This window comes from Tachyglossus aculeatus, chromosome 13 (genome assembly GCF_015852505.1).
Source record: "Tachyglossus aculeatus isolate mTacAcu1 chromosome 13, mTacAcu1.pri, whole genome shotgun sequence".
NCBI lineage: Eukaryota > Metazoa > Chordata > Mammalia > Monotremata > Tachyglossidae > Tachyglossus > Tachyglossus aculeatus.
In genome coordinates, this window is record NC_052078.1 from 21434817 (window position 1) to 21457775 (window position 22959).

General features: G+C 48.4%; 1 protein-coding gene and 1 long non-coding RNA gene across 7 annotated transcripts in view; both read left to right on the forward strand.

The window, feature by feature from the left end:
* Window positions 1-13362, forward strand: part of DNAJC1 (DnaJ heat shock protein family (Hsp40) member C1) — a 143968-nt gene extending 130606 nt beyond the window's left edge. The window contains exons 9-12 of the mRNA XM_038755651.1: window positions 2376-2495; window positions 10055-10103; window positions 11052-11518; window positions 13130-13362. Coding sequence (XP_038611579.1) covers window positions 2376-2495; window positions 10055-10103; window positions 11052-11518; window positions 13130-13198 — 705 coding nt within the window. The 3' untranslated portion in view covers window positions 13199-13362. The remainder of the gene's footprint in view (window positions 1-2375; window positions 2496-10054; window positions 10104-11051; window positions 11519-13129) is intronic.
* Window positions 13363-13820: 458 nt separating this feature from the next.
* On the forward strand, window positions 13821-22947 carry LOC119936370. Of its 6 annotated transcripts, none has more exons than XR_005453718.1 (4): window positions 13821-14377; window positions 14823-15007; window positions 18542-18709; window positions 21581-22041. It is a non-coding gene; the product is annotated as an uncharacterized LOC119936370 (long non-coding RNA). The 6 variants fall into 6 exon arrangements; XR_005453717.1 differs by having other exon boundaries at window positions 13821-13984; window positions 14195-15007; XR_005453715.1 differs by adding an exon at window positions 22911-22947 and having other exon boundaries at window positions 13824-15007; window positions 21581-21736.
* The last annotated feature ends 12 nt before the right edge of the window (window positions 22948-22959 follow it).

A 22959-nucleotide genomic window follows, 5' to 3' on the forward strand; every position in this document is an offset into this window, starting at 1 on the left:
GTTTGGTAGGCATTTGTTATAGTTCATGCAGAAATATGATGATTTGATTTTGTGGGAAACTGCTTTGATCCACTGTATTTATACGGCTTGAATGCTGTATAAAATGTACATCTATATGCAGCTTCAAACCTCCCGATGGTCACAGTATGATTTTTGAACTGCAAGCCTTTACATTGAAATTCAATTTAAAATTTAACCCTTTTGCATTTCTGAAACTAAATAGTACATTTATTAAGGCTTCAGAATGCAGTTTTTAAGGGATGAAGCCCATTTTCTCCCCTTAAAAAATCAAAGTACATTTTATATTAGTGCTTTAGCAATCTGCTCTCTGTAGTTTCTTGGACCTGCAGTTCGGTAGTCTGTGGTCATAGCTCTTCTATATACCCCTCTCCCCCCGCCCCAATTGTATTGCAGGCAAAGTAGCAAATTTCAAATTGGAAGAAAATTTCTCGCTGTCCCTTAATATCAAGGAAGTTTGCGCCGTAAAATACGGCAACCAACCATGAAGATGGGTTTTCTTTGGCCACCTCTTCTATGGAAGTGAATTTATGCCTGTATTGTAACAGGCTGTACAGATGAATATGTTTGAAGCTTTCAGCATTTAGTGAACAAAGAATTAGGTGGATACAAAATAGAATGATTGATAAAATCCTCCCCACTATTGGCTATTATTTACTGACTCCTAAGTGGCAGGTTGTATTTATGCCAATTTATCTGCTTCAGGGAGCATTCTTGATAGCAGAACAAAGTGAATAAAAGTAGTTTGCTTTGCAAATGAATGCAAATGGCGAGCTTTTCGGAAAGCCCTTTACCAGGGCAGTGCACTTTGATTAGGAGTGAAGCTGCCATTTGGACATGGTGAAAAGAGCACGCTTGAACCATTGATTGGGGGAGACAGTAAAAAGTCAGGAAGGGCCCCGTTCAGCTTGCAGTGCGGCAGGCGGATGTCAGTGTGGTTAGAGCACAGTGGGAGAATGACAGGGAGGATTAGTGTCAGGGAGAAGCTTTGCTGTAGCTGTGGAGATGGTCCCCAGGGTCACCCACCTCTGACTGGGCTTCTGCTGCTCATGGCTCGGGGATGTGGATGGATGCCCGCTCGTTATCGGAAACGGGGATTGGACTAGGTGTGCTTGTTTCCCAGGTCCCTCCGAAACGATAAAAATGGAAAAATACTGTCCGTCTCCAGTGTCGTCCAGCTGTGGGCCCGTTGAGGGCGGAGGGGGAGAGATGACGTGCTGGGCCAGGGGCCTGCCTTCTTCCAGTGGCGGTTTAGTGGACCACAACTTGAGTGAAGTAATTAACATAATCATTAGCTATTTGGTAGCAATTCTCCTTTTACCTTGCTCAGTTTGTGATTGGGTCCGCCGGACTGCAGGGGAAGCATCCAGAACGCGCCGCTGCAATTGGAATAGGCCCGTCTTTTCCCAATTTGGCCTTTTGGGCCCTGCGTGGCCATTGGGACATTGCCTAGTTTTAATTAAGTGCCTTTGTCAGGTCTCAGAAGCCATCGGGTGGTTAAAGATGAGCTACTGTGGGGCAGGAACTGTTTCTGTATTTTTCTGTACATTTTGGTTGTGCAGAAAAGTAGTAGATTTCTGCACCACCCTAAAATGTTAAAACTAGCACATTTACAGCTAACGTGGTTTGGCGCTATTTTTTTCCCGTCCGAGAAGTAGCCTGGAGTTTAATTCAGAAATGTTGCTTTTATTCCAAAACTGCACACTGGGATATTTGCCTGTTTTTATTGTACATTTTATATTGTGGGGTAGGTTTTAGGTTAGATCTCCACTAGCTGAATTACCTAACTCGCTTTAAACCAAAATACCTCTGGACTTCTGTTTTACAGATGGTGGGATGTGGGGCTTTTTCTTAGTGAAAAAGATTCAGATAAAGGAGACCAGAGGGCACTTTTTGGCCTGGATAGTTGACTAGTGTTGCCTGATCGTGCGATCCAACTCTTAATATTCATAAACTTCATTCTTCTATTTTTCTTTACCATTTTTTACTACCAGTTAGAAACACTTTCACCTGAATACTCTGAGTGTCTTTTAACACTTGCTAGGCCTGACAAAGTCCCAGGCTTGTACAGTTCATTCGATAGGCAGGGTTCTTGTCCCTAGTGAAAAGTGAAGTATTTCAGTGCCCCAGTTTTGCTTTATTTTCCTGCCCAGAATAGCTTTGTTGGGGCACCCGGGCCAAACAGAGGTACTTTTAGGGAAGTGTCTTCTGAGTTTGGGTAAGAAAAGCAGGACGGGAGGTGATGAATGCACCAGACCTGTGCATTTTGGGGAAAGCCTCGTTTGGGGGAAGTTTGAACAAACTGCCTTATTCCTTCAATTTCTGGTCTCATGCATTTTTTTTTAACTAATTTACAGGCACCTGACTGGACAGAAGAGGACCTCAGCCAGCTGACAAGAAGTATGGTTAAGTTCCCAGGAGGGACCCCAGGTCGATGGGAAAAGATTGCTCACGAATTGGGTCGATCGGTGACAGATGTGAGTTCACTCGGATTTGCATTGTATGGAGAGTGACAAACCAGAACAAGACAGGCTGTGTAGAAGCTAGACAGAGATGGGGCCCGACATTGTCTTTGGAGAAAGGCTACAATCCTTTTAGGACCTGGAAGTGAACCATTAACTAACTAAGCAAGAAGCAGATGTCAGCCAGTCCCCTGTTCCACAATTAACAGCTGTAACTGATCAGCTGGATGGGGGATTCTGGTGCTTACAGGCTGGAGCTACTGTAACCTAATCACTGGAAAACAGGGCCAGTTTTTAGTGTTTGTAGTGACCCCTTTTAACTGGGAAAGAACATTTCTAAGACTGGTCAGAGCAGACACAAAATTTCTTCTTTCAACTCAGAGGTCCCCCCCCGCCCCCCAGAAAAAAAAAATTAAGCACAGAAGACAGCCAGAGTGGTATTTAGGCAGATGGGATAGCGTCGTTAAAATTAAAAATGCATTTTTAGAAGACCAAGTTACGCTTCTGCCTTCGGAGTTGCTTACCAACATCCATTTTGTCAGATGGTTACAACAGGAAAAATGTTGGGTAGACAGAGATCGATAACCTGGTTACAGGGCGGTGCATCCATAAAGTGTGTGCTTTAAATCCTTACGTGGTTCTCTGCTTAGAAGCCTATTGTCGAAAATGATGTTTCATTTTCAGCAATAGATCAGTGGGGTGTTCTCCACGGAGAGCTATTCAGAAACCCCCTCAACTGACCCTGTAGGTCCAAAACCGTCTGTGGGGGTTAAAGAATGGAAGAGTTAAATGTTCACTGCAAATGTACTAGTTTGCATTCCAAAGTCCAAGTTATTCCCCGATAAAGGAAAAGCCTAGTAGAAATGCCTCGCATGACCGCAATGGGAGCAAAAGGGCTTTTTGTTGGTTGTTTTTTTTCCTACATGCACACACACACACGCGCCCTCTCTCTCTAACACACACAAACACACACACACACAACACAGGGGATGTGTTTTCTCAGAACCCCGTGTTAAGGAAAACTGCATTGTAGCACTCACCATGTCACAGACTGTGCACATTTCCACAGACTGCTTCTTCCAACACCACGTAACACTGGGTCCAAACAGGCTTGCTTTGGCCTGTTCCCTAATCGTTCCGTCCCACCCCAGCCAAAACACATAACAAAAAAGACACGTTATGGCCGAACTGTGTACTTTGGAAGCCATCTTTCTCGACAGTCATTCCATTTTTCCTTGAGAAGATTGCTGGGCTGGGGTGGATACTAATTACATATATGGTCATTCTACTTCATATGTTATTTAAACGAAAGCTTTTTGAGGAACTCTGTATGCGGGGTCACATACTTGAAGTTGTAGAGAGTAATGGCTTGGAAGACAAATGTTAAAGGTCTGAAAGGTATAGCAGCTGAGGCTTTGGTGTTCCGTGTTCCATTATAAGGCAGAGTGCTTTGAGCTACATCCTACTAATTAGAGAACTTCTTAAAGAAATACATTTTATACTGCTCAGTAAATGCTGTGGGAATGTGCATTTTATTGTTTAGGTTCCAGATGTACTGTTTGTGGAAGGGAAATTGCTTTCATGTTGACTTATGGAAAATTGTTAAAGTAAGCAGGAAAAATCGCCTGGGACAAAAAGCCGAGAAAGTCAGACGGAATAGAACGTTTTTACAAGGGGGTCTTTCATAAGGTAGGCTAACATGGCAGCGTCTTGGACAGTTTGGGAAACGCGGCAGCTTCCAAAATGCATAACCTGTAGACATACCTGGACACACCCCAGAAGTTGACTCTTAGCCCACCCTCACCGAACCACTGAATCCTTTTGAGTTGCGGGTTTCATCATTTGATGAAAATGATCGTGAGCCATTTAACCATTCAGAAGACCATTCTCTTACCGTTTCCAGAGTCCCACTGTTTCCGTACCAGAGGTGGAAACAAAGTGGTTTACACACCACATATCTGACCTCTGTTTATCCCTTCAGCCCTTGGGGTGGTTCACTTTAAGGTAAAGCTAATATAGCGGGTTCATTTGTTCAAGGATGCGGAGACTAGGAGTATGTTTCGTTGTGGATGCTTCCAGGGAAGGAAGCCTCAGTCTAAATTGATGAATCAAATGGTGGAATGGGGAGGTGAAGTAGAATCTGTTGGCAATTTTGCTTTTGAACAATTGGCACGTTTTCTTTATTAATAGTTTGAGGAGGAGCAAAGTGAAAAAGTTTAAATCAATGAAAGGAAAAAGGAAATGAAAATGATTTGAAGGAGGTGCTTCGCTGCATCCTGATGAGGTTCGGACTTGCTAGTTGATTGTGTCGTAGGACCAGAAAATCTGGGAATGATTGACCTGAGCTGCACTGGTGGAGCTGGCACCCATTCATGAGCAACAATGTCTCTTCAAACTCCGGTTATCGCATCTGATTAATGTTCGGCTTTGACCTTACTAATGTTGGAAATCAAACCACTGAGTAACATGAAGTCTGGTGTAAACAGCACCAACCACGAGAGGTAGAAAGCAGAACATTTTGACACGTCTTTGCTTCTGAGAAGAGGTTTGGATTTTTTTTTTTTTAAATACAGCCAGAGCAGCTATGTGGTAAAGTATAGGTGAAAGATATTTGACAGGCACTGTTATTAGTATTGTATTGAGCGCTTACTGTGTGTAAAGCGCTTTACTAAGCGCTTGGGAGAGTACAATAATATCACATTCCCTGCCCACAGTGAGCTCACAGTCTAGAGCTTGTGTTGAGAGCCCTTTTGGGTGGTGGTGTGAACTATTGTGTTGAGAGCCCATTTGGTTTCCATAATGGTTATCGCAACCTGATCGGACAAGAAAAACAAGCACCCTGGCCTCTAAGTCCCCTGGAAGTGTCCATTTGGGTCCTTGGGCCCATGGGTCAGACAAAGAGGTAGTCAGAGGCCAGGGCGTGACTGACTGGGCATAGAAATGACTGGTAAAATCTCATTCAATTGCAACCTGCTCTGGATTGTGGGCTCTGGTGGAATGTGTTTTAACTTTGAAAAATCCCTTAGCCTTCCCATTGGCCTGTGGGATTAATTAGATTTGTTTTCATCAAGTATTTCATTCTGAAAGGGAAATGAGGCTTGGCTTACTCTAATCAAAACTCCTGCCTGCTGACCTGGTTACCTGAACTGCTACCCCCCTGCCCTCCCACCCCACCCCCCCCACCCCTACCCCGCCTTCACCCAGCTGTTCTTTGACCCATTTTCCTGGCTGAATTTGTAGCTGCAGGGCTTAGTTCACATTCCTGTCCTTAGAGAAACAATTGACCTTTTAACAAAAAAAAAATTCTACATTTGAATTGTCTGATTATGGTGGAAAACCCATCTTAATCCTCAATTAGGAAGGGAGTTTTAACCGCATTACTGTCAAATTAACATCGAGTTGAATTGCTAAATTCAAGGCCAGATGAATGTGACACCATTGCTTCAGTTAAAAAAAAAAAAAAAGAGGGAAAGGTATCCTTTAGCCCAGGTTGACCTAAACTGATAATGCAAAGTGCCCACCCCACAAGACTTACCCTAAAACGGCTAAAATGTGGAAAACGTTCACTTCTGCCTTTCAGCGAATAATTTCAGTAACCACAGAGGGCACCCAAATTGTAAAAACAACAGAGGAAACCGAAACTGTCTGGCATGCAAAACGGAGTTTAATGTGATTATTAACTGCAGGTTTTCTAAATTAAAGACAGGGTGAGCTCAGATTTCCCACTTGTGAAGTAATATTATTCACTTGCCTGAAAGGATGTAAACTGATGCTGCTTTCTCCTCAGCAGTCAGTAATCTCTGGCATTCTAGTGGTGATAACAGACTGATAGGGGATTTGCTGCCTTCATGGAAAAGGGTCCAGGTAGGCCAAGGAACAATGGACAGGTGGATAGATGGGAGCAGACTTTTCCAATTAGCGTGGTGCCTGACCACGGCCCGTGTAGAGGAAGAGGTCTGTGGCTAGATAAGCGGGCCCCTGTGTCAGAAGAGAGATGATGAACTGGTTAGCCTGCTTGGAGCTACCCCGCCTCACCTGATGAGGATGGATTCATGAGGTGAGCCCCCACCTATTTATAGTTACAAAAACGATTGTATGAATGAATGAAAAACAGAGAAGACCTTGGCAGCTTTTCCTGCTGGTAAACAAAGGCACACCAAACCCGCCCTCAATCAACAGTATTTGTTGAGCATTCACTGTGCAGAGCACTGTACTGAGCACGTGGGCAAAGACCATACAATAGGAGCTTACGGTCCATAGGAGACTTTTGTTTCATAGTGTGTTAATTGGGGGAGATGGATGGTATTTGTGGTGAATTCCAGCCAAAATGAATCCCTGCCCTGGACTTGTTTCCACCGTGCATTGAGCAGAACATGAGAGGAGAATGTATGACAACAGGGATATTGAGGCAGCTGTTGTGTGGTGAAGTGAAAAGGCCCAGTGAAACCCTGTTCCAAGCCCTGGGCTACAACAGCTCCAGCCAGAGAGCCGAGTGAGGCTGCAGGAAAACTTGGCTCCCAAGGAGGCAGAGAGAGTCTAAAAACCGCTGCGGCAGTGCACGTCCACAGACAGGGAACGTGTCCACCGAATCAGGCATATCGGACTCTCCCAGGCGCTTAGTGCAGTGCTCTGCCCACAGTAAGTGCTCAAATACCACTGATTGATAGAGGGCGGCAATGCATATTGAGCAGAGTCTCAGAGTGATTCATAACCATGGCTTGCGAATGGGGTGTGCTGGTAACTTTAGAAACCTAGTCAAGAGCAAGGGAATATTTCAAAATGGGAGCCACAAACTAGATGTGAAAGGGCCTTTTTTCTTAAATGTCTGAAAGTTTTAATATATTTAAATTTAGCTGTAAATACTGCTATGTACGGTGATGTGCCAGTTAACCTAAATGTTCTCAAAAGATTGTGCAAAGGCCAAACCTTTCTTAATGACTGATGGAGACCACGTTTTAAAAAGTTGTCCTCTGCAGTTGAAGATCTGCTTATCTATAAATGGTAGATCTGGCTCAGCCTCCAGGTTAATGGGAGATTCAGCACAGCACTCCTTCCCTTGCTGCATACATTTCTTTGACAATGGTTATGGTGAGTAAGTTTGTAGTTCTTCCAAATTCAGATTATATTCTTAGGTGACTTGTGCTTTTCCTGTCTTTTTGATAGTAACCTTCTTGTGCGAAAAAAGGATCATCTCTGCACCCCCCCCCCACCACTCAGCTTGTGCTTAGCACTTAAATCAGGGTGAGGGGTTCTTCTGCTTTAGCCTTGCAGGCTGGTCAAGAGGAAGGGTGGAGGCTCGTCTTAACCCCCTAGGCTTGATTGAGCATCTAATAATAATAATAATAATGGTATTTGTTAAGCACTTACTATGTGCCAACCACTGTGCTAAACACTGGGGTAGATACAAGCTAATCAGGTTGGACACAGTCTTCATCCCCATTTTACAGATGAGGGAACTGAGACCCAGAGAAGTGAAGTGACTTGCCCAATGTCATACAGGAGATAAGTGGTGGAGCAAGGATTAGAACCCAGGTCCTTCTGAGTCCCAGGCCTATGCTCTGTCCAATAGGCCATGCTGCTTCCCTACAGCCGGGGAAGAATCCATAACACAGGATAAAATAAGGCAGGGTCCCTGGCCCTTAGGGGGCCTCAGGAGGGAAGTGTTAGCTAACTGAGTGTGCAAGCTACAGGTCGGTTGAATAGGGTGAAAAATTGAGGTAGAGGTATTTTCAGTTTGAAGTTTTCCAGTTAGGCTCATGGTTGTTGGTTTGTAGCTCCCTATTATCACCCCGGGTGGCCAAGGAATATATGAAATTAAAATTGGCCTTTAATTCTTCAAGTAAGGAGGCGCTGAAACAGCTCCTTCAGGACCTGCCCACACCTGCCTTTTTCTTGAAGGCAAGCAGGCCTCTGGGAAGGGAAGAGAGATGGTGAGTATTCTCTCCACCCGGAGCCCCAACACCCAGACGATAAGCGGCGGCGCTTGCCAGGAGCGGCCCCCAGATTTTATTTTAAAAGCAATTTTGTCCCTTGGAACAGGCGGGCTCGGCTGCTGCAGTGTGGGGATCACTTCTTGCCCGGAAGTGATGCCGAAATCCCGACCTGCGGGGGGGCCCAAGCCCCCACCCCCATACTCTCCACGACCACGTCTGCTGCCCCACGGCGAGGGCTGAGCGATGTGCTGGGAAGTGTTTAAAAAGAACCGCAAAGGACTTGGGTATAGAACCGGCCCTTGGTTACCCGGACGTCGGCCAAGAGGCCGCTTTTTAACGGCAAGGCCCCTTACTGGAGAAACCCTCTTTTCATCAGAAAGGGAAACGGGGAGGGATGCTTCAGCCTGGCTCCGAGCTGCACGTGGCCTACCTGCGCCAACTGTTTCCCAGAGTTTTCCTAGTGAAAACATAAAATGCCTTAGGGCAGAGGTGGGAGGAGTAAGAAGGGGAAGGCATCACCACTGTTTTCCATCATTTAGGAAACTTGGCAGGGGCTTTTGGATTTGAAAGCTAAAACTAACCGTCTGCTTATTGCTCCCTGAGGAGAAGGAGGTGAATCTGAAAGGAAATTGGGCCCAAAATAGCTCTGAGGAAATGAGGAGAACAACGAGTCACACGGTTTCAGTTAATATCCCTCTGGTCTGAAGCTCCTTGTGGGCAGGGGTCGTATCTACCTACTCTTTTGTACTGTACTCCCCCAAGCGCTCAGTACAGTGCTCTGCACAAAGTAAGTGCTCAATAAATACCACAGACTGATTGCTACCTAAAGTTAAGTGACTTGCCCATAGTCCTACAGCTGGCAAGTGGCAGAGCCAGGAAGTCAGTTCCTCTGACTTCCAAAGCCGCGCCCCATCCACTAGGCCCGGCTGCTTCTCACCACTATGACACCCGCAGCCCCGAACAGCAGCTTCAGAGGGCCTCAGGCAAGACAACCAGAAGAAATATCATCAACACTTGCTAAAGAACAACTTCAAACAGGCCACCAAATATGTACCTTGGACCAATGATGGGCCCAGTTCACTAGGCAGAGAGACAGGAACACAAGGTGCCACATGCCCTGGGAGAGTGGCCCTCTGGTTTCCCTGTTTAGTCACTCTTCCAAATATTAACTTCAAACTCTCATACTGCAATTTAAATCCTCTAGATGCCACATTTAAGCTCTGAGAGATCATTTTAAAGATGATCATATTAGTAATCCTCAACCTCTTTGGCTTCCAGCCACAAACATCCTAATCTCGAGGGTGGAGGCAGGCAGTTGTACACACCCAGGTTAAGGGACTGTGCTTCTTCCTTGTTTTCTGTGCTTGCTGCATTGACGTTCCCATTCTCAGCGCTAGAGAATGGAAGTCCAGTTAAATGACCACAAGCTCCTCTGGGGCAAGGACTGCACTTTGTTTTCCCTTCGTCATCCCCCTCCGTCCCCAGTGGGCCCCTGAGTCAGTAGCACGGAACTGAAACAAATAGAAAATCAAGGTGTTTTTAGAATGGGATGTTGTATACTACAAGAGACTTTTGTGCATTTTAAATCGCACGTTCAGCAAGATTGCCTTTAAGAAATTTTGGTTTTGTGTTTTGAAACAGGTGACCAGCAAAGCCAAGCAACTGAAAGATTTGGTTACCTGTGCCCCAGGTAATTTTACTAATTTACTAATGTGCCCCAGGTGTTTACTAATCTAAACCTAATAGTCCGGATTGGCTCCTGGTCTGAAGGTGATATTTTGGTCTTCAGATATGTCCGGGGACTCCACCTCTGGGAAAGGCATCAGCATCCGGCTGGTTCCATTAGGAAAGTTGCCTTGTCCTACGTGAAGGCTCTTGGTCAGAGACCAGACACCACATCCCAGCCTTCCCTCCCCCTCCCCCTCTGGCTGCGGGGCAGACCAGAGCCCTACAGCTGGTGGGAGTCAGGAGGGCAATGGTTGGGTTGAGGCTGCTTCTTTGAGCCGACCCCCACCCGCACCACTTTCCTTCACTCTCGCTGGACCCAATATTGCCTGCTACTTTTGCTTGCATTTTGGTCTGAGAGAGGCATCCCTGGCTTCACGCTGCTCCTGGGGGAGTCCCAGACTTTCTCTGGATATAAGCCCCAAGGGGGATAGGGACTGTGTCTAAGAGTGTCTTGTATCTATTCCGCAGTGCTGGGCACATAGTGTGTTGAAGCACTACCACTAGTAGTAGTAGTAGTATGACTACATTGGGAGTGGGAAGGCAGTTCAGCTGGACCGGTCCTGCCACCTGGAGACAGAATTCCCATTCCCCACTTGCAGGATTTTCAAGGAAGCAGAACAGCGTAGAGGTCATTGCTGGGACTCTGGGTGTGGAGGGTGATCCAAGGTGGAAGGCAGAGGAAATCTGGCAGCCCCAAGCTAAGGGAGGCTCACCAGCTGGGGAATGGACAGTGGTGGCTGAAGCAGCGCAGGTCCCGGGGACAGGTGTGGCTGCCACAGGGCCTGCCGAGACCTCCTACCGGCTCCACTCACGGAATGGGGTGGTTTGGCTCTCAGACCTCCTTTCCCCCTGACGTTTTCCACTTTGTGCTCTCTGCCATTGATGGGTCCTGGCTGTCTGTCTCCGGCAGGGATGGTGAAACTTTCCGAACTCAAATCGACGGCCCAGAATGCCAAACCTGCCAAGGCTGCTGTGACTGTGCCAGACCACCTGATCACCCAGCGAGACGAGGAGGAGGAGGAAGAAGAGGAGGAGCAAGATGAGGAGGTGGGGGTGAGCGTGGCAGATCCGACTGAGACGCCAGTCCCTGAAAGCAGGCCTCGGAGACGGAAACCGGCCAGAGGGCCGGGGCCTGACGCCACGGTCCGAGAGGCACCGGACGACAAGGTCCGGGGCAAGCGGCAGAAGGACTTTGACCTGACAGAGCAGGACGAGCCCAGCGACGAGGACAGCCGCAGGAGGGAGAAGAGCCGCCCCGCAGAAGAACTGTGGACTCAGAATCAGCAGAGACTGCTGGAGGTGGCGTTGCAGCAGTACCCCAAAGGAACTCCGGAGCGTTGGGACAGGATCGCCAGGTGTGTCCCGGACAGAACCAAGGTAGGATGTGGCGTCTGCAGCCGGGCCTGGGGACTTGGGGGGGGGGTCGTTTGGGCCTCTGTATTGGACTGTCAGGTCACACCCCCACACACACACAAACACACACACCAGCTGCCCTAGAGTCAGCCGCTCTATCAAACATGTGAAACTTGGTCTTAGAGCAAACCCATAGTACTTATGGACCTACTGTGTGCGGAGCACTGTTCTCAGCAGTTGGAAGAGCACGAGAGAAGAAAAACAATGTAGTTGGTCTCTGCCTTCAAGGAGCTCACAATCTCCAGGGGAGAGCGGCAGGCATCTCTAACGGAGGCAGAAGAGAGGTATATTAAGCAAGAGTCTGAAAAATGAGCAAATCAAGCAACAATAGCTTAATGGATAGAGCACCGGCCTGGGAATCAGAAGGTCATGGGTTCTCATCCCGGCTCTGCCCCGTGTCTGCTGTGTGACCTTGGGCAGTTCACTTCACTTCTCTGGGCCTCAGCTGCCTCATCTGTAAAATGGGGATCAGGATTGTAAGCCCCGTGTGGGATAGGGACTGTGTCCACCTCGATTTGCTTGTATCCACAAGCAAATGCTTGCCTGCACATAGTAAGGCCTTAATGAATACCATAGTCATTATCACTGTAAGTTCAAAATTGTGGCTGGTGGCATGACAGGACAAGGGCCAGTGCAGGGAATAATAATAATAATAATAATGGCATTTATTAAGAGCTTACTATGTGCAAAGCACTGTTCTAAGCACTGGGTGGGGGGGGGTTACAAGGTGATGAGGTTGTCCCATGGGGGGGCTCATAGTCTTAATCCCCGTTTTACAGATGAGGGAACTGAGGCCCAGAGAAGTTAAGTGACTTGCCCAAAGTCACACAGCTGACAAGTGGCAGAGCTGGGATTTGAACCCATGACCTCTGACTCCAAAGCCCGTGCTCTTTCCACTGAGCCACGCTGCTTCTCTGAGTAAGATGAGTAAGAAAATGCCTGCTGCTGAAGATGGGAGTTCAGGAGGGCTTTAGAGATGGGGACAGCTGAAGCCTGGGGGAGTTGAAGGGGAAAGGGGAAGTTCTAAGCAAGGTGTGAACAAAGAGTTGGGGGGTGGGGGCTGTACAGAGTGCAAGCTGAATGGTGGGAGGAAGAGACTTGAAGCAACATGTCCTACCTCAAAAGGAGGTCAGGTCAGTGTCCCCCTGTGGCCTTTGGCCAGCAGTCCAGCCTCAGCTTAATCTACATAAGCCCAGAGCAAGATGGCTTTGGGCCAAGATACTTTACAGCTCACAGTTAGCTCCCTTTTGGTGCCCTACCCAGCTGGGACCAGCTGCTGTCCTGGAGCAGGAATTTAGTGGAAAAGAGTCAGGACAGCTGTGTGACTGTGAACATGTCACCCTGCCCAATATCCAATTTTCCTACCTGTAAAATGGGGAGAAATCAACCCTGCCCCTCCGCCTGTGAGATCATTTCTGGGAAAGGAAGTCACCTTACAGCTCTAGGGTACGGGGGTGGGAGGGGAGGGAGGTGGACGGTTTAGTTTAGCCGAGAGTTGTCTGACCGACGGTTTAGAAGCCCTTGTTCCAGAGCAGAAGCTGGCACGTCAAATGCTTTCATCTTGTCTCCCTACAGGAAGAGTGTGTGGCTAGATACAAGCTGCTGGTTGAACTGGTACAAAAGAAAAAGCTGGCAAAAAGCTGAGTATTCTGTGAAGTTCAACTTCCCTTTTCCAGAATAAGATGCTATTTTCAATGTCATATGCAGTAATTTGCCTTTTTGTACCTCAGTATTTCTATACGTCACGTGCCTTAGTAAAAGAAGTTACCAATAAATCTTATGCCATCTTGCTTTAAGCATTTACCGTGTTTAAAGGAGCAAAAATGTGTTCTTGAATTTGGAGACTCTTTTACCTAGACTGAACTGACCTAGGGAGGATCTTAACAAGGAAAGGGAAGGGGAGGGAAAAGCTAACCTTGTTTTCCAGGAGTGCTGCCCCCTTCCTTCCCCCCCAGCCTTCCAAAATGTTGATGGCAGGCATCGGAAGGGGCTTTGGGTGTGCCAGAAGGAGATTATCTAAGGAATAGAGAGAGAGAGAAAGTTACATCTCTGGGCTCGGGAAAGGTGCCGACTCCCAGAGTCATGGCTAAGACCAGGAAAACCTGCCCTGATCTCAATCGTATTTATTGAGCGCTTACTGTGTGCAGAGCACTGTACTAAGCGCTTGGGAAGTCCAAATTGGCAACATATAGAGTTGCCAACAGTGGGCTCACACTCTAAAAGGGGGAGACAGAGAACGAAACCAAACCTACAACAAAATAAAATAAATAGAATAGATATGTACAGGTAAAATAGAGTAATAAATATGTACAAACATATATACAGGTAACAGGTAATCTCCTTAACTAGCCAGGCCTCCTTTGGTCCTACTGGCCGGTCGGAGCCGGCACTGGAAATGTTCTGATGAGACGAGTGAAGCAGCTGAGCCAGGTAACTGCCCCAATCTCCCAGGAGGAGTTGGGTGGTGTCACGGGTGCCCCGCCTATGTCTGTCTGCTTCAGTCTTTTCCTGAGGCCTTCCCACTGCTCGGAAGGTAGGACTTGACGGGCCACCCGACTGACCTCTTCCATTTACGCCCCTCCGCCTGCCCCTTGGATGGGGTTGAAATCACCATCCCTCTACGCCCTCTTCCCGGCCCAGCGGGATCCCCAGCCGGAATGCCGGAGCTAAGTCCAGACACCTACAGCAACCCTGGAAAGACAAGGAGCGCTTATTCCCAATTAAGCCGCGGAGGAAGTTTCGGCGGGTTTGGAAGCACGCCAGGCGTCACGCCTCATTAAGGACGACAGCGGTTAGGACTTTGGTTTGTGCTGCTGTCACAAGGTAAGGCCGTGCTGTCCCCTGCCCCAGCAGGAAACCCCCTGGATTCTGAGAAGGGATGGCCAGTTTCTAAACCAAACCCGGCCGGGTTCTGAGGCCGCCTCCGGCAAGCTGGCGGCCGTGTGGGAACCCCAGAAGGGAATGTCCACTGTACCTCCCTCTCTCTGGGGCTCCCCAAAAGTTGGTTTGCTTGAAACCGAAGTTCTATCTTGTCAGCTGGGTTATGCCTCTGCCGGTGTTTGGTCTGTCTACTGTACAGGCCCAGCCCCCTTGCTCCCTGGGGACTGTGCCCAAGCTCGTGCCTGTGTGTGGGTGAATTCTGAGCCCTGGACGGGGCTTCGGTAAATAGATTAAATTGCTGAGTGGGTTGCCTAGGCCAAAAAAAAACCTAATTCTCTCAAAGGTGGGTGTGGGTCTCGTCAGATTGTTGACTCCATATCCCTTCCAGGGGCCTGAGGCATCGGAGCTGCCATAATAGCTTGAGGCTGCCTGCCAGGAGACCAGACCTTCTCCCACCTCACCTCCCCTCCCATCTCAGGCCAGAGCAGCCTAACCTGCTCCAGTTCTCTTCCTCCGAGAGGAAGTGAACTGCAGCTCTGCCAAGAGAAGAAATTTCTCCCTCTTTCTCTTAAGGTAAGTCAAGGTCCTTCAGGAAATGGGGCCAACTGGATTTACTTGCTAATTGCCTCCAGTTTATTGTTATAAACAGTGAAGGGGGAGGTGGGGGTTAAATGTTAGGTGCTTATTGCATCCAGCGCTTGGGAAAGTGAGGGCCAGAGAAGAGGCAGAGCGGCAATCTCAAGTGCCCTCTTACTTCTTTCATCCTGCTCCCTCTGTTGACGGCACTACCATCCTTCCCGTCTCACAAGCCCGCAACCTTGGTGTCATCCTCGACTCCGCTCTCTCATTCACCCCTCACATCCAAGCCGTCACCAAAACCTGCCGGTCTCAGCTCCGCAACATTGCCAAGATCCGCCCTTTCCTCTCCATCCAAACCGCTACCCTGCTCATTCAAGCTCTCATCCTATCCCGTCTGGACTACTGCACTAGCCTTCTCTCTGATCTCCCATCCTCGTGTCTCTCTCCACTTCAATCCATACTTCATGCTGCTGCCCGGATTATCTTTGTCCAGAAACGCTCTGGACATATTACTCCCCTCCTCAAAAACCTCCAATGGCTACCGATCAATCTGCGCATCAAGCAGAAACTCCTCACCCTGGGCTTCAAGGCTGTCCATCACCTCGCCCCCTCCTACCTCACCTCCCTTCTCTCCTTCTACTGCCCAGCCCGCACCCTCCGCTCCTCCACCACTAATCTCCTCACTGTACCTCGCTCTCGCCTGTCCCGCCATCGACCCCCGGCCCACGTCATCCCCCGGGCCTGGAATGCCCTCCCTCTGCCCATCCGCCAAGCTAGCTCTCTTCCTCCCTTCAAGGCCCTGCTGAGAGCTCACCTCCTCCAGGAGGCCTTCCCAGACTGAGCCCCTTCTTTCCTCTCCCCCTCGTCCCCCTCTCCATCCCCCCATCTTACCTCCTTCCCTTCCCCACAGCACCTGTATATATGTATATATGGTTGTACATATTTATTACTCTATTTATTTATTTAGTTAGTTATTTTACTTGTACATTTCTATCCTACTTATTTTATTTTGTTGGTATGTTTGGTTCTGTTCTCTGTCTCCCCCTTTTAGACTGTGAGCCCACTGTTGGGTTGGGACTGTCTCTATGTGATGCCAATTTGTACTTCCCAAGCGCTTAGTACAGTGCTCTGCACATAGTAAGCGCTCAATAAATACGATTGATTGATTGATTGATTTAATGCTAGACATAATTCTTATATGGCCAGTGGAATAGCCCCATCCCTGTTTTGGTAATGATAGACTTTTGCTCCCAAATTGGAGCAATTATGAGAGTAAATTAAGGAGCGGCTGTAGCATAGAGGATAGAGCATACGTCCGGGAGTCAGAGGACGGATCTGGGTTCTAATCCTAGTTCTGCCACTTGTCTGCCATGGGACCTTGGGTAAGTCACTTCACTTCTCGGGGGCTCAGTTCCCTCATCCATAAAATGGGGATTAAGACTGCGGGCCCTACAGGGAACATGGACTGTCCAACCTGAGTAGCTTGTAACTACCCCAGCGCTTAGTACAGTGCCTGACACATAGTAAATAGTTAAGTACAAGTACTATTATTCTGATTATCATTATTATATCAGCATCATAAATCAGATAGTTTCCCCTTTGCAAGGAGCTGCCAGCTGGGGCAAAGTTGCACTGCTCTCACCCCAGACCATATCACCCTTTTAATTCCTACCGTGAGCGATGACACAAAGGTCGGTGGCCCCGATGAAGCGTGTGCTTGAGGGGAAAAATAGCATTAACTCACCTGGGCACCACATGGTCCAGATTACAACAGTAACCCAGCCCTCAGGGGAACAGGCCACTGCTGGACCCAATGAGAACATCTTTTCTTTGATTTCCTCTCAACTGGGCCCCCCGACTCCCTGTCCTCACCTGGTAGCGCCCTGGCCATAGAGGAAAGGCTGAGGGCTTTTCCCAAAGCCAGCGACAGCTTTCCGGGACGGATATCTTTGTTTACCCCTGTGACCTGGTGTTTCTGAAGAACTTTCTTCTGAACCACTGGCCCTGTCCCCGGGGCATTTTGCCTAGAGTTGGAAATGTGGATCGTTGAAAGCTTTTGTACATTTCTCTCCACGTTTCAAGTATTTACCATCTGTCAGTTGAGTTCTGACGGAGCCCCATTGGCAGAATTGCCGTTGGCGTTGCTTAGGAGCTCCCTATTCTTCAACCCTGACCTGCAAGGAACATATACCATCCAGCTGGGAGCTGGTGGATGGGGTCCCTGGGAAACTTTCTGCCAGCTTCAGGCCCTAAGCCCAGGAAACTGAGCTGAGACCAGAAAATGTTTCCATTTAAACATTTCAGAAAGGGGGAAAGCTGGCAGCTCAAGAAACAAATAAACACGAGGCCTTGGCGGGAAAAGGTCTGGCATTGCCTTGTTTGTGTTTGCTCTTAAATATGGTCAGGCACCAGGGCACATTTGATAAATCTAGATTTCCACTTGGCAGAGTTCACATCAGCCAGACAGTAAAAAATCTTAGCAACAAACAGTCGACATCATTCCAGAATCTCCCGGCTTGGTAAGCTAAAACGATTGAGTAGGAGCTGCGGCAGGCCACACCTCCATCTCCGTCTTGGGTGGGGCCTCCTGGCAGCTCAAATGGATCTGGACTCTGACCTCCCTGACAGTCTTGCATTTTCTCCGACCTCCAGGGCCTCTGCATGTGTCTCAAACGGAGCGCTTCACCCTTGCCTCCCAAACCTTCTCCACCTCTCATCCCGGCCACCGTTGACAGAACCACCTCTTTCCTGCCTTGGCACTATCCCTGCCTCCTCCCTCTCTTTCCACACCCATATCCAGTCTGTTGCTAAATCCTGTTTTTTCTTCTGTCCCATTCATTCATTGTCATATTTTTTGAGTGCTTACTGTGTGCAGAGCACTGTTCTAAGCGCTTGGAAAGTACAACTCAAGCTATAGAGACAGTCCCATTTCCAAGACCGCGCCTTTCCTCTCCTTCCAACTGACCACCATGCTGGTCCAGGCATTTATCACATTCCAGCAGGTCTCCTGCATCAATCTCCTTGCTTTCCTCCCTGCCTCTATTTTTACTCTGTTGCCCAGAGCACCTTTCTCAAACACCCACCATTGTGCACACACCTTTCCTCTGTGCATCAAGCAGAAATTCCTCTCCTACTTTACCCATCTTCTGCTCCTCTGCTTCATTTCTCCCACATCAGCTCAATCACCACTCTTCACCCTTGTCTCTCTCCTTCCTCCAGCCTCTTGCTTATGTCCTTTCTCCTAGGACCCCCTCCACTTTCAAACTTGCCTGCTCGCACCTCTCGCCGTCTTTCGATTCCCCCTGAAATCACAACTCCAAGAGGCTTTCCTGGATTTTTTTTTCCTCTCCAGCTGCTTACCACTTGAGCACTTCTGTGCAAACTCTGGACTCGCAACCAAATGTAGCACCTCTAGACCCATCGACTCACATGCCCTTTTATTACAGCACAGCCTCATCTATTAGCCTCCAGTGAGGATTTTGTTGGATTGGAATTAGCACTTAGCACTGCTTTTGCTCTTTCCCATAGCTGAGGACCAAAAAATCTGCCATCCTGTACTTAAGCCTATTAAAGGAAGACAAGGATACCTGTATCTAGCAGTCTGTCAGCCTCGGCACCCACAACTGAACGAAACAAGATCAAAGTCAAGAGTGAGTTAACACAAACAGAAAAGATACTAAAGTCAAGCTCTGTCAGGTAATATTTACAGCCTGGAAAGACGGTGGGGCTAAGTTGAGTATTTTCCTGCCAAAGACTGGATGGGTGGAAGGGGAGCCATGGAGTGGCCTGAGAGCTTTACTTGGTGCAGGGAGGGAAGCGAGGGAATAAAAACCTCCAAGTTAAGATAATAATCAAATTAATACCCAGTTTCCCCAGGAATAGCTGGTGGAGAAAGAAATGAATAATTACCTCATGAAGATCTCTTCTGAATGGATCTCAGGGAGATCGGCCAGGCAAGCAGCGAGACCTCACAGCCAACAGCCTCCGCACTCCCTCGCTTCCCTTGGCTCTGCTCCCGAGAGAATTTGGCTTCAAGCCCTGAGGGAGGGGGGTGAAGCAATGCCCTATTGGCAGAGGAGCCAGACCCCTCCCAGAAGATCCCAGACAATCCTCAGTGGACAGAAGAGGGAGGGGAGGCGGCAGAGGGGCAGTCTGCCCCACTTGGCAAACCTAATAGCAATAGCTGGGATTTTGGTAGAGTGCTTACTTTGTGCCAAGAACTGTACTAAGGGTTGGGGCAGATACAAGGTAATCAGGTCAGACAGAGCTCCAGTTCCACATGGTGACTCACAGACTAGAAGGGAGAAAACGTAGTGAATCCCCATTTTACAGTTAAGGGAAGTGACTTGCCCAAGGTCACCCAGAAGACAAATGGCAGATTAGAACCCAGGTCCTCTGACTCCCGGACTCCTTTCACTAAGTCATGCTGCTTCTGTGGGAGCCGGGATCAGGTCTATGAACTCCACTGCCCTCTCCCAAGCTGCTTTAATCAATCAATCAATCAATCAATCGTATTTATTGAGCGCTTACTGTGTGCAGAGCACTGTACTAAGCGCTTGGGAAGTACAAGCTGGCAACAAGTTGAATGCAAGTTGGCAACTGCACTTTAGCACAGTGCTCTGCACACAGTAAAGGTTCAAGTAGGATGGTTGGGGGGGTAGGATAGGGGCAGCGGAACTGGCCAAATCTTTGGCTCCCCCCTGATCCAGAGCACCTGGGGCTCAGTTTAGGCAGTCTTTAGGTTCAAGGGTGGAGACTCCCACTAGCTCACTTGTGCACTTGTACTTCCCAAGCGCTTAGTACAGTGCTCTGCACACAGTAAGCGCTCAATAAATACGATTGATGATGATGATGAACTTACAGTGTGATGAACTTGTACACTGCTGTACCAGAACGTGTACCCTGGCCTGTCATAGCATTCACCCCGACTCCAACTAGGTTTGTTGGTATATTTCCCACTGTCTGTGTCTCTCTTGGGGAGGGTCAGAGGAGATGAAAAATCCTGGTGAGGAGCAGCAGAGAAGTGGGGGGTTAGCGTCTGGCCCAGATTGGGAACGATGTAGGAGCAGCATCTTGGAAAGAGATACAGGAGGAAGACGAAGAGTGCCCAGCAAAGTTGAAGCAACTGATGAGAATCGTGAGTAAAAAGCACTCCCAGGAGCAAATGGGACCAAAAGCTGTGGAAGAACTGCATTTTCTTTGAACAGAGGCTCTTATACAGTGGGCAACTATGTTTACACGGAGGTCAAAGAGGGTGTTTTTCTGGCTGTGCATGTCCCTAACTATGGGGATACTAGTTGCATTACTGTAAAGGAATAGAGATGGAAGGTGAAGTGGGAATTTTGCCACCGTGGCCTGGCAGCATTATATACAGTGTTGGTGCAGGTGGCATTGGGTCAGCCCCAGGCATCCAACTGTCCCTCCAACCCCCCAAAAGAGGAGGCCCCAGGCAGGGCCCGAGGCCCAGGATTCCAGCCAATCCCAACAGAGCCTCCATCCTTTCTGGTGTTGCCCCCGCCCCGCCAACCTAACATCAGTTTTCTCTAGGCCCCACCAGTGACTACCGGTTTAAGACTGGGCGATACAGGACCAAGCCACTGCCTGCTCTATCCTGCTGTCTGGCTCACCCAAGGAGGGCTTGTCTTGTCTATCCCGGGGCTGCAGGATGGCTACTTAATGCATAAGGAAGCAAAGTGGGCAGGGAGCCCTGTATACCAACTCCGATATCCTCTCCTGTCCCAAACGCTTAGGACATCTTACCTCCTTCCCTTCCCCACAACACCTGTATATATGTTTGTACATATTTATTACTATTTACTAATTTTACCTGTACATATCTATTCTATTTTGTTAGTATGTTTGGTTTTGTTCTCTGTCTCCCCCTTTTAGACTGTGAGCCCACTGTTGGGTAGGGACTGTCTCTATGTGTTGCTAACTTGTACTTCCCAAGCGCTTAGTACAGTGCTCTGCACACAGTAAGCGCTCAATAAATATGATTGATTGATTGACAGTGCTCTGCATACGGTAAGTGCTCAATAAATAAATACCATTGATTGACTGATGGAGAAACCACCCCCTTAACATCCCTGCCCTCCTTCTCCTGCAGCCCTCTGAGGAGCTTGGTCCTCAGCCCCGATTCAGCTTACCCTAAATGTGTACTTATCAATAACTGTGATATTTGTTAAGTGCTTACGATGTGCCAGGCACTGTACTAAGCATCCCAACCCCCAACTGTGTCCCAACCCCCATTTTCCAGATGAGGTAACCGAAGCCCAGAGAAGTAAAGTTACTTGCCCGAGGTCACACGGCAGACAAGTGACGGAGCCAGAATTAGAACACTATTTCCACTTGTTGACAGAAGAGCTTCCCAGGATTCCTCATCTCCCCTGGCACCTGAAGGGTTAACCTCCGCATAGCCTCATGATAGGCTGGGCAAGACCGCTGTTTTGCCATTAAAGAAATACTCATCTCAGTTGCTGTTGTGCCTTTCTCACATGCTACAAGTCTTTGAATTTGTACGGCTCTTATTTTTTTCCAAACCCTTTTGTATCAATTATCTCGTTCTAGGTGGAAGCCAATACCATCCCCAGTGTACCCCAAGGTCACAGTGGCAGAGCTGGGACGAAGTCCCCAAGCCTTCCTCGTCTCAACCTTTGGACCACACGCTCGCTACCATTGTGGCTGCTAGAACTTACCCTTTGCCTGAATTTGAATTTACACAAGGTAGGCCCAGCTAGAAAGCCCTGAATGTTCCCCGTGAGCCAGGCAGCCCCTAAATTTCTTTGACAAATCCTACCTTGACTGCCCCGTTCCCTGCTTCCTCCCTGCCCCCAGCCCCACCTAGAGCCCAACAGTGCATTTTCCACTGCTTTGAGAATGTGAAATTTAAGTTTTTGGAACCAATTCCACATCCAGCTCTGTAGCTCAAACAGCAGCTGAGAAGATTAAGGGCAATAATGAGCTGAGGCACACGACTGGCCCAGCCAAGGACCACGGTCAAACGAATGGCCAAGCTGCCGATTCCTTGCTGCCTCTGGGAAGGTCTTTGTCTGTCCCCCTGGGGTGGTGCTCACCTGTCTTCCTTGGGGGACGGACACGGTGCCTCGAAATGCCACCCCTGGCCCGGTGAGCAGTGTAGGCCTGTGAGGTGCTCCACTCCTCCACGTGCACACATGCATACACGCACGCTCACATGTACAAATACTCACTTCCCCCTACAAACCTGGCAGCCACACTAGCTCACGAGAGGGATTTCTTTAGATTTGTAATGCAGAGGCCAGATTCAGGGAGGTGGGGTGGGAAGAGGGCGGTGTGACTAAGGTAAAACTCAGACTGAAATTTTAAGCTGTAGTTTTCTAACTCACATACGACAACGCCCCCATGGCAAACGTCTCCTCGGCGGCATCACTCCTTCCCAGCACCGGCCGGAGACCCAAAAGGCTAAAGCAAATGTTTGACCTTGCAGCTAAGCTCCCTGTTGGCATTTCGGAGAGCATTAGAAGACAACCCAAACTTAGCCATCACCCGGTCTCCATCTGGAGGTCAGGGCTCTATGCCAAAGCGAGAAGAATGAGAGAAGTTAAATGGGACCCAGCCTCCAATTACCCTCTTAGCAGAGTGGAGAGAGGGAACAGATGACCCCTTCCTTCCGCTCCCCCTCGTCCCCCTCTCCATCCCCCCCATCTTACCTCCTTCCCTACAGCACCTGTATATATGTTTGTACATATTTATTACTCTATTTTACTTGTACATATTTATTTATTTTATTTTGTTAGTATGTTTGGTTTTGTTCTCTGTCTCCCCCTTTTAGACTGTGAGCCCACTGTTGGGTAGGGACTGTCTCTATATGTTGCCAACTTGGACTTCCCAAGCGCTTAGTACAGTGCTCTGCACACAGTAAGCGCTCAGTAAATATGATTGATGATGATGACGACCAAGCCTTCCAC